Source organism: Primulina eburnea, chromosome 18, assembly GCF_022965805.1.
Source record: "Primulina eburnea isolate SZY01 chromosome 18, ASM2296580v1, whole genome shotgun sequence".
In the NCBI taxonomy this organism is placed as follows: domain Eukaryota; kingdom Viridiplantae; phylum Streptophyta; class Magnoliopsida; order Lamiales; family Gesneriaceae; genus Primulina; species Primulina eburnea.
Window position 1 is genome coordinate 31,207,538 of NC_133118.1, and position 10,315 is coordinate 31,217,852.

General features: G+C 32.1%; 2 protein-coding genes across 3 annotated transcripts; both read left to right on the forward strand.

The window, feature by feature from the left end:
* Positions 1-1,335: 1,335 nt before the first annotated feature.
* LOC140819747 (NAC domain-containing protein 83-like) lies at positions 1,336-2,417 on the forward strand. Its single transcript, XM_073179938.1, has 3 exons — positions 1,336-1,652; positions 1,737-2,020; positions 2,101-2,417. The coding sequence occupies exons 1-3, from the start codon at positions 1,463-1,465 to the stop codon at positions 2,293-2,295; spliced, it is 669 nt and encodes a 222-aa protein (XP_073036039.1). The 5' UTR covers positions 1,336-1,462; the 3' UTR covers positions 2,296-2,417.
* A 2,212-nt stretch (positions 2,418-4,629) lies between these two features.
* Positions 4,630-10,035, forward strand: LOC140819973 (pyruvate dehydrogenase E1 component subunit beta-1, mitochondrial-like). 2 transcript variants are annotated; one of them, XM_073180257.1, is made up of 15 exons: positions 4,630-4,741; positions 4,975-5,052; positions 5,145-5,204; positions 5,349-5,429; positions 5,542-5,568; positions 5,661-5,723; positions 5,810-5,896; positions 6,629-6,754; positions 7,781-7,914; positions 8,007-8,079; positions 8,148-8,213; positions 8,682-8,720; positions 8,807-8,931; positions 9,012-9,126; positions 9,701-10,035. In XM_073180257.1, the coding sequence occupies exons 2-15, from the start codon at positions 4,999-5,001 to the stop codon at positions 9,767-9,769; spliced, it is 1,119 nt and encodes a 372-aa protein (XP_073036358.1). In that variant the 5' UTR covers positions 4,630-4,741; positions 4,975-4,998; the 3' UTR covers positions 9,770-10,035. The 2 variants fall into 2 exon arrangements, with proteins under 2 accessions (XP_073036358.1, XP_073036359.1); XM_073180258.1 differs by lacking the exon at positions 4,630-4,741 and adding an exon at positions 4,799-4,835.
* Positions 10,036-10,315: the final 280 nt, after the last annotated feature.

Genomic DNA, 10,315 nt, shown 5'->3' on the forward strand with positions numbered 1-10,315 from the left:
CTAATGCTCTTAGCATAAAAAGTAATAATTTTTCATTAATGACCCAAATAAGATATTCGTCTCACAACATATGATCTGTGAAACCGTCTCACACAAGGTTTTGCCCACAATATATGTATTATGCCAATAATTAGCGGTTATGTCGTATATGTCGTTTCGTGATTTTGATCTTCTGTAAAGTTAAAATTGAATAAATAATATAAATTATTGGGAAAAACATGTAAACTTGGGTATTGATGTATTAACTTTTTAATTCTGACAATCAGGATTCAGTTGGTAATATGAATTGGGACGTTTCAGCATTTTTCGGAATCAAATGTCATGATATATATATATATATATATATATATATATATATATATATATATATATATATATATATATATATATAAAAGCTTTTTTTACGAAATTTCCAGCCAAATTTGTTATAAAAGAAAATATTTATTATTATTAATGTATTCATCTGAATATTTGAAACAAAAGGGAAAAAAGTGTAATTAAATATGAAATATTTTAATTTTTTTTAGAAAAATTCAAAATTTTCTACGTCAGTTATATCATTTTATTTAATTTTTATTATAATTTGAGTTTTTTTGTTAGTTTTATATATTTACATATCGATACTCTCGAACATATTAAATATAATATAATTTTTTTGATATATAATATTGTTATTTCTAACTTTTAAAAGAGCGTTATGTTGAATTTTGGTATATTGAGTATCTGTAAATTGTTATTATTATTATTATTATCATTATTATGTATCTTAATTAGAATTCTAATATAAATATTTTTTAATATATTCTAAAATAATAATTATAAATTTTAATAAAAAATTATCTATCTAATAAATAACAAATAAATTGACTTTTGAAATATATTTAATATTTATAATTTAAAATTTTGATAAACAAAATAATATATTATTTTATTAACAACAATTTCACTCAATCAAAGAAAAAATCAATTTTATTGTTATCATCATTTAAGTGTTATATCATATTATATAAATATTTTTCATATAATAATATTTAAATTTAACTATATTAATTATATCATATCAATAATTTTAATAAATTTTCAAACATTAATACTAATTTTAAAAATTAATTACATAAAATAACATTTTGTGCATCGCACCTTCGTAAATTCGAGTTGGGTGGGATGATAATATATTATACTTTTTTATATCTTTTTACGGACAAAAAAAATGCTTTAGGGATTACAAAAATTATATGCAAATTATGGCAATGGACATATCATTTTTCTAAAGAAAAGTAGAAGTCCATTAATAAACTCCTTTATATACAAACCCCCCAAGTGTAGAATTCTCCATGCACGTCCACTCTTACCCTCTAAGTTTCAGCTTCCTTTAAATCCCTTGCTGCGTTAATTGCCATATTCATCATCGGATTCACAGTACTTTCCGTGATAATTTTTTCGCGAAAATTAGTCGAGATTAATGGAAAAGTTTAGCTTCATCGAAGATGGAGGAGTTATCAGCAAATTGCCTCCTGGATTCCGGTTCCAGCCCACGGATAAAGAGATTGTGTTTCAGTACTTGGCCCGCAAAATATTTTCATATCCATTGCCTGCTTCGATCATTCCGGAAATCGCCGTTTCCGGATCAGGTCCCCGGAGTTTTCCAACATGTAATTTTTCATAGTTTTTTTGCATTCTTGATTAAGGTATAAAAATGGAGTTTTTCTGTGATTGATTGTTCTTTGTTTGCGTAGGCGGTTCGGATCAAGAAAGGTACTTTTTCATCAACAAAGCCAAGTATGGGAAATGGAACCGAACTGTAATACCGACTCGTGCGGGTTTCTGGAGGGCCATTGGTCCGGAGAAACGAATAATTTGTCCGAAAACGATGCCACTGGTCGGGATCAAGAGGACACTGGTGTTCCACGAGGGGAAGAACTCTCCCGTTTCGAAAACTGATTGGATCATGCATGAATACTGCATTACTGCCCTTGCAACAGCAGCTTGTTCAATCCAGCAGAAGAATAAAATTTCTCCCGTATGATTATTTCTAAATTGTCTTTTATTTTTTCAAGTTATTGTATAGTTTTCTTGGTACTAATTGGATCTTGATTGCAGGGCTCTTTGGTTCCATTAGGAAACTGGGTTTTGTGCCATTTATCTATGAAGAAAACAAGAATTCATGATTACAGCGTCGGACTTGGGAGCTATGATTCTTCTTCGTCGTCGTCGTCGTCGATGGATTCTGATTCTTCTAGTATTCTATCTGAGGTCTCTTCAGATATTGTTTCCAATGATGAAACTGATCAGTAGCAAGAACATTGCATATAGAGACAGAACCGCTTCCCTCGATTTTTTCCAAAGAATTTTGTATATATGAATTAATGTATGATTAATTAAATTAAGAGTAATAAAATATCAAAATAAAATCTTTGAAACAATTTCTCCCCTCTCAATTTTTTTTTTATATTTTTTAAAATTTATAAATCCCATAATTTTTATTTTAAAAAATCACACAATATTAATTATATTGGCAAAAAAAATAAAATAAAAAATTATTAGACGATCACAAATTTTGAATGTATCAAACTAACTATTAGAATTGTTACGATTATTCTAAAAAACTGGAAACGGACATAAATTAGTATGTCATTAGGGGTGTCAAAATGCGACACGACTCACCCGATTGACACCCCTATATGTCATTGATATATTAATTAAATTTATTTAACTATTTCGATGTTCATTATAACAATAAAGTGTGGATTTTTAGTTCTTAAAATTTCAAATCTGAGATTACGAATAAAATAGAAGATGGATGTTTTCATAGTTATTCATTAATGTACATCCATACATATTTTTACTAAACTTTCAACATTAATATAATTACTGGTTACTTTGATTTTGCTCTTCCTTGGCACTTATCTGCATCTTCAAACTCGACTAGATCTTGTTTCCCATCTCATCTTCACTAACAACGTCAACCTCCGGGATGATCATCGTCGAGGCCGGAAAAATATATGGGATAAGCTGCAATTCTAATTAGTCAAGGGTAGGGGCGGGTTTGCCAACCATATTCACGTTCTCAAATTTCAGGATCAAATCCACATCTCCGCGCCATCTTCATTTCAAAAATATCAATTGGACAAAACGAGAGCATCCCCAAACCAAAACTTGAAAACTCATGTTTTCAAGTATATATATATATATATAGAATATGACATAGATAAGTATATGATATAACGAAATAAAATAGTTATCTGAATTAGGTAAATTCAAGGGAATGTAAGAATGTTGGATTCGGGTGTGTCAACGTCGAAACTTAAGATGAAGACAAGGAATCGTCGTCCACGTTACGAACAAAACGTTAGAGGAACCGGAGAGTATTCGACGAAAATCTTCTCACACTCAAATGAGCGCTACCTAAAACCAAAGAAAGGAAACTGTTGAGAGCTAAATGAGAGCTTACTTCGGAATGTAACGAAATGATATAGAAATCTTGACGAGTAAGCGGGTCATTTATTGGGCTTGAGCTCTATATGGGCCTGACTTTAATCTCGGTGGACTTTAGCAGTGGGCCTTAATTAACTTTTTTATGTATTTATATTCGTTTTAAAATGACATTTTATTTTAGAAAAGACAATAACCAAGTGGAATTATAATTTCCTAAAAAAAGAAAAGAAAAGTACACTAAAATGAAATAACTCCCCAAATTGACAAAATATATATGTATATATATATTGAGTTAGGTTTTTGTGACACGATCTCACGAATCTTTATTTGTGAGACGAGTAAACCTATCGATATTCACAATAAAAAAAAATAATATTCTTAGCATAAAAGGTAATATTTTTTCCTGAATAACCAAAATAAGAGATCTGTCTCACAAAATACGACTCGTGAGACCGTCTCACATAAGTTTTTGATATATATACATATATATATATATATATATATATATATATATATATATATATATTGTAAAAAAGAAACCTTCTTTCATTCGACGAGGAGGAGGAGGATTGAATTTTATTTAAGAGTTGAAAGCATAAAATTATGATTTCAAAAAAATCTTTCTCTTTTTCATTATTAAAAAATATTTTAATAATTAATTTCATTAAAAATTTAATAGATTTAGATCTTAAAAATAAACTCTTTAAAAAATTAAAAGTTTATTTTCTCACTCTTCGGAGAAAATCCTCTTTTTTTAAATTTTTTTTTAATATTTATGTAAAGTTAAACACATTAATTAAACTTTATAAAATAGTCAAAAAAATTCACTTATAATTTATATAGTTCATATGTTATCATAATCTTTGGTTTGGAATGATGTCTTGAGTTTTAAAATAAATCTCTAAATTTGATCTTTTTATATAATCTTAAACAAAAGAACTCATGTAATACGATTTCACAAGTCAATTTGATGAGACAAATATTTTATTTAAATCATTTATATATAATTTTTATTTTAAAATATTATTTTTATGATAAATACGAATAAGATTGTCTGGTTTCATTAATAAAAACGTAAAAATGTAAAACAAAAAATCTATTAGATCTTAAATTATTTAAAAAGTAAATAAAAATATGATATTGCAGTGACACGATTTTATATATATATATATATATATATATATATATATATTAGTATAGTATATAATATTCCATTTGCAGTGACGCGATTGCTATTATATAATTATTGGGTGGCTCTATCGAAAATAGGCTGAAAACAGAAAAATTTATCCCAACTTGAAGCCAGGTGATCTTTCGCTCTCTCTCTTGTTTTTCAATTTTTGTTTAATCTTTCAATCGTTTTCTGATTGTTTCGGTGGGTGTCAATGGGCGGATTTGAGGTATTTTCAAACGTCATGCTGTTAATTTTGACGTATTGCGGTCAGATTTTGATCAAGAAAGGAAATCTGACTTGCTCGTGTGCATACGAATTTGTTGACCTTCTGTTTGATTTTTGTTGTGTAATTTGATGTGACTTAGGGATTCTTTTGAAGAGGCGGGAGTATGTTGGGGATTATAAGGCAAAGAGTCGCCTGCAAAGGCAATCCTACTCCTGTGGTAAAAATGGCAGCTTCTTTGTTCTTTGATTTGATTCTGTTATTGACTAGTCTGTATATTTGATTTTTTTTTTTCTGTTTTTGGTCGGGAAGAGTTTGGAGCAAGGGATTCGAGTGATTTCATCCAAGGCTTTTTCTTCCTCCGCAAAGGAGGTAACCAGTGTAATATTTCTGTAATAGTTTACCAAGTTATTGAATTCAATTATGGTTAGTTCTTCCTGTTATGAGATTTACCTTTCTGGGTACGGCGATATGAGTTGGATATGGTGAAGGATCCTTTATCTTTCTCTCCTGCAGATGACAGTGCGTGAAGCTTTAAATTCGGCTCTTGATGAAGAAATGTCTGCTGATCCCAAAGTATTTTTAATGGGCGAAGAGGTATCATAGAAATTTGATAGGGTTTTTGAGACTGAACAGATCATTTTATACTGATTTGATTGGTTTTTGGGTTCCTTAATGCTTTGTTGACTTGTTTAATGGTTTTATGCAGGTTGGTGAGTATCAGGGTGCATATAAGGTGAGTCCTTGTTCCTCGGGGGACTTGATAGTTGATCTCTCTCATAACTCTGTATTTTGAATTAGTTTTTATTTTACAATGTTTTGTATTAGATATCTAAAGGTCTTTTGGACAAATACGGTCCCGAGAGGGTTATTGACACTCCCATTACCGAGGTTGGTTTTTATCTGTACTTTTAAGAATTTTTAGAATTGAATTAAGTGGCAAAATCTGGCATTCTCAACTGGGCTCATTGTTGCAGGCGGGATTTGCTGGTATTGGAGTTGGTGCCGCATATTATGGTCTAAGGCCTGTGATTGAGTTTATGACTTTCAACTTCTCAATGCAGGTTATTGTTCTACCCCTGATGCTATGTTTTGCTAGGCTAAGTTTAAACCTTAAATTAATCTATTCAATTCTGAATCATTTTTCTAAATTCCATCTCTGAGGTTATAACTGGTTGCTGTCAGTGGAAACTTGTGGTTTTATTTGGCTATTGTTCCTGTGTGTATGTAGGATCGCATACTGATTCTCTATATGTGTTTCTCATATACATCATCTAGCTAATGGAGATCTAAATTGTGACTTGTCTATTCTCTTCAACTGGTAAATAACAAGCAAAGACAGAAAAATATTTAACCCATGAAGATAAATTTTATATTGCTGACTTTTGGTTATGTTACCACTTAGTGATAAATTGTGTTAACACAAACATGACATGGATTTTGGGGAAATTTTTACTTAAGATTTCATCCAGGATGTAGAGGTAAAGAACATTTTTTGTTACTTTTTTTATTGATGAATGCTAGTCATAAATCAATTTACATGCTTCAAAAGTAGAAGGGGAATTCTAATTCCTTTAATGCTCCAATTCATCAATAGAACTGGAGAGTGTTACTGCAAGATGATGTATTTTGTTTTGCCATGACCTTTAGTTCGGGGAGATGGTATTAGGGAAAAGGTTTCTGGATCTTTTTTAAACAGAACAATCTCCGTGAAGCGAAATAGTTTTATCTGAATTCTTTATTTAAGATACTGACTATGGACGCATATGGAGATTATGAGCTTTATTTTTTTTCAGGCTATTGACCACATCATTAATTCTGCCGCAAAATCGAATTACATGTCTGCTGGTCAGATGTCTGTGCCTATTGTTTTCAGAGGCCCAAACGGTGCTGCTGCTGGTGTTGGTGCTCAACATTCTCAGGTATAAGTTAGAATACATTCTAACAAAGCCTTGCTATGCAGTGCATATGATATTCATGACATTTTGTATTTTAAAGCCTATGAAAATATGTTTTAGCAAGAGAGTAGCTTTAGGCCACTGTATGTAACATCACTCCTAGACCAAGGAGTTCTTTGGATCAAATTTATCTTCTGATGCTGAAGTGAGAGGGAATATACTACGAACTCCCACTTCACATCTCCCTGCTGGCAGACTCTATAAGTTGGATCAAATAACTTTATCAAACAAAGAAAAATAAAGAGGCCAACCAGAATAGTTCGCCCAAGGTGATTAGTAAATAGTGTTGCCTCAGACATATAAAGTCTAACCCCTTATTATTTCGTTTTTATTTTTGTAATCTTAGGGGGAGTGGAAGAGGATCATTTACTGCTGTGATTATAAAATAACTTTTCCCAATTTCCCAACTTCTGTAGTATTCTGTTAGGGATCAGCATTAACTGAATAAACTATGATGGTATCTCCTGCTCATGAGTAAGAACGTGGTGAGGAAGATCTTTAATGAAGCCCCCTTGAAAATATCCTTGTTCAATAGAAGACAAAATGACTTCTTTAAGGATTGCAAACTTAAGTTGGAAACTTGTAGTGTGAATCAGCACCTTACCAGGTTAAATTCTCGGTTGCTGAAAGGAACGTTACCCCTTTAATGAAGGGTGGGAAGAATCTCCATCTGGTTTTACTTCCGAGCATTAACCCATGTTGCCTCAACTTGAGCTTGCAAACTAGTTGTTCTGTGATAAATACAGTATTGTTTATTAGGTTTGAATGTCGCAGTGCTTCCTGAGCTGTGTTACCAGTAGTTTCTTTCCTACCGCAAACAGGAATTTACGAAGGATTTTTTTTTGGCACATTTGCATTGACCTCGTAAATGAAATTTATGAGATAAATGAATTGTTCGTTGTCACTCTCGACATTATCTGATTTGGGAAGAAATCTTGCTACATTGTACCCAGTTACTGTTCGATCTCTGAGCTATATGCATCCTTTCAGTGTTATGCAGCATGGTATGGTTCATGTCCAGGATTAAAGGTACTGGCACCATACTCTGCAGAAGATGCTCGAGGTCTACTTAAAGCTGCCATCAGGGATCCAGACCCTGTTGTATTCCTAGAAAATGAATTGCTGTAAGTAGTATTACATTGATGCTCATGATTTTGATATCTGTAACAATCTCAGTCTATGTCTAATTTATGTCATGGGATTATCTCCTTTCCAGATATGGTTCATCATTTCCTGTCTCAGCCGAAGTTCTTGATTCCAGTTTCTGCCTTCCTATTGGAAAAGCTAAGGTAAACCTCAAAGCGCCTTTTCTGGCATCTCACACCTGTATATTCCTGACTCGTCAAATTTTTGACAGATCGAACGTGAAGGAAAGGATGTAACTATAACTTGTTTCTCAAGGATGGTTGACTATTCGCTTCAGGTCTGTCATTCTATTTGTGAATGAGCAAGTTGCAATTGATGTATGATTTGCATTTGAATTGAACTTTGTGCTTTGGTTTACTCAAAACCTGTGCAGATTTTGGGCCTTCAGATTTCAACACTAGTTAATGTTGCCCAGTTTTTTGTTTCTTGTATCAACAATATCTCTCTGTCACTAAACTCATAAGTTTGTGCATTCTTAAGTTGAGTCATAGATGCAGCCTTAAATGACTGGCACACTTTTATAACCAATAACTAAGAAGTTTGTAGATTATAATCAACGAAAATGGAACTATTTGTTTGATTGAATGCATCATGTTGGATGTGTTTTCTAGTTTCCTAAATTCTTTTAATTTAATTTGTTCATAATTAGCCGGTTCAGATAATATTATTTATTTATTTGCAAATTTGCAATATTGGTCTGTTTGACTTTGTATCTGGAATTGATGTTTTGATTGAATATATATAGGCTGCTGAGATTCTTGCAAAGGAAGGAATCAGGGCCGAGGTAAGTGAAAGAAATCCACTCATGTCTTTATCATGTGTAGCTGTTCTCTGAATTTTAGTTTTGTTGTGTTCCTTTGGTTTTTGCAGGTGATAAATCTTCGGTCAATCCGCCCTCTTGATAGATCTACAATCAATGCTTCTGTTAGAAAAACCAATAGGCTTGTGACTGTCGAAGAAGGATACCCTCAACATGGCGTTGGCGCAGAGATCTGGTCAGCTTCTTTTGTATATCAATATATTTTCCATTTTTTTTCATCATGCATACTAATTTTATTTTTAATTCATATTCCAGCGCATCGGTTCTTGAAGATAGCTTTGAGTATCTAGATGCACCTGTCGAGAGGATTTGTGGTGCTGATATTCCCATGCCCTATGCTGCAAATCTTGAAAGAATGGCCGTCCCACAGGTTTGCTCCTCTACTTTCTTCTTGTTAATAGGGCGTACATTCAGATGGTTGTAGCATATTCTATTGTGAAGAAAAAGGATTGAGCAATGTCTCTAACAAGTAGGTTATGCTATCGAAAAATGATAGAAAGATATGCTTTTATCTCCTAACTATCCGGACATGAATTTAAAAATGTATAACAAACCTTAATATTAACAAAAAACCAAGCTTTTTTCGGGTTTTTAGATTGTTGAGTTAAACTTGAACATGGCACTATTAAATAACACATGGCTGAAGATTAAGGTGTGCCTAGAGTTGATATGTAGCATAATCTTCTGACATTTGTAATCATTCGTATGCACTTGCAAGATCATGGCTGTGGAATTTTTTTTAATTCCATATTAGTCTGTCCATGAGTGATTAAAGTTTGGAAAGTAAAAATCAACCAAATGGAAGTGCCGATGATAGAAGGCGATACTATATATGATTTATAAAATATGATTTATAGATGTTAGATGTCAGTTTATACGCGATATACTCTGCTTATGCTTGATGTTCCATACCTCCCCCATCTGATTCAGGATCTCTATGTCAGGTTGACGACATCGTTCATGCTGCAAAGAGGGCATGCTACAGATCAAGTTCATTGGCAGCAACTGCTTGAGAATTACTAGGAACAAAAACCTTATATTGTTTCTACGTTTCTTTTGTCCAAATTTATTTCTTTTACTCCTCCATTGGTACTTTCTTGTTTTCCCATCCACCCATCCATCCTTTTGGACCATGACACGATCCGGTTAGCTTTGTAAACCAAAAAGAAAAATTGTCCAGAAATAAGGTTCTGTAAAGGAAGAGAATGCGTCGATATATTGGCGCTATTTTTGTGATGTGTTTTATTCAAGAAAAGATGACGCTGTTTTGAAGGCCTAATTCCACCATATTGTGGTGCACTTACTCGGTTGTCATGCCAATTGCCAAGTTCCAATTACCAAGGAATGGAATTATTTTCCCATAAATTTTGCTTACAATTTTCTTTACTAGTACTTATATATTGAATACATGACATTTAAATAAAATTCATGTGAATAAAGTTTATATTTTATTATTATTATTATTATTATTATTACAGCATTGAGGTGAGATCAGGTTGGTGGAAATTCTTATTCTTTTATTATTAAGAGAAGGTTTATATCATTTCATCTAATTCACA

Excerpts from the sequence above, each read along its gene's own strand:
- LOC140819747 (XM_073179938.1), top strand. The coding sequence starts at position 1,463 with ATGGAAAAGTTTAGCTTCATCGAAGATGGAGGAGTTATCAGCAAATTG. Across the intron at positions 1,653-1,736 it reads TCCCCGGAGTTTTCCAACAT|GCGGTTCGGATCAAGAAAGG; the intron begins GTAATTTTTCAT and ends TTGTTTGCGTAG. Across the intron at positions 2,021-2,100 it reads AGAAGAATAAAATTTCTCCC|GGCTCTTTGGTTCCATTAGG; the intron begins GTATGATTATTT and ends TCTTGATTGCAG.
- LOC140819973 (XM_073180257.1), top strand. The coding sequence starts at position 4,999 with ATGTTGGGGATTATAAGGCAAAGAGTCGCCTGCAAAGGCAATCCTACT. Across the intron at positions 5,569-5,660 it reads AGTATCAGGGTGCATATAAG|ATATCTAAAGGTCTTTTGGA; the intron begins GTGAGTCCTTGT and ends GTTTTGTATTAG. Across the intron at positions 6,755-7,780 it reads TTGGTGCTCAACATTCTCAG|TGTTATGCAGCATGGTATGG; the intron begins GTATAAGTTAGA and ends GCATCCTTTCAG.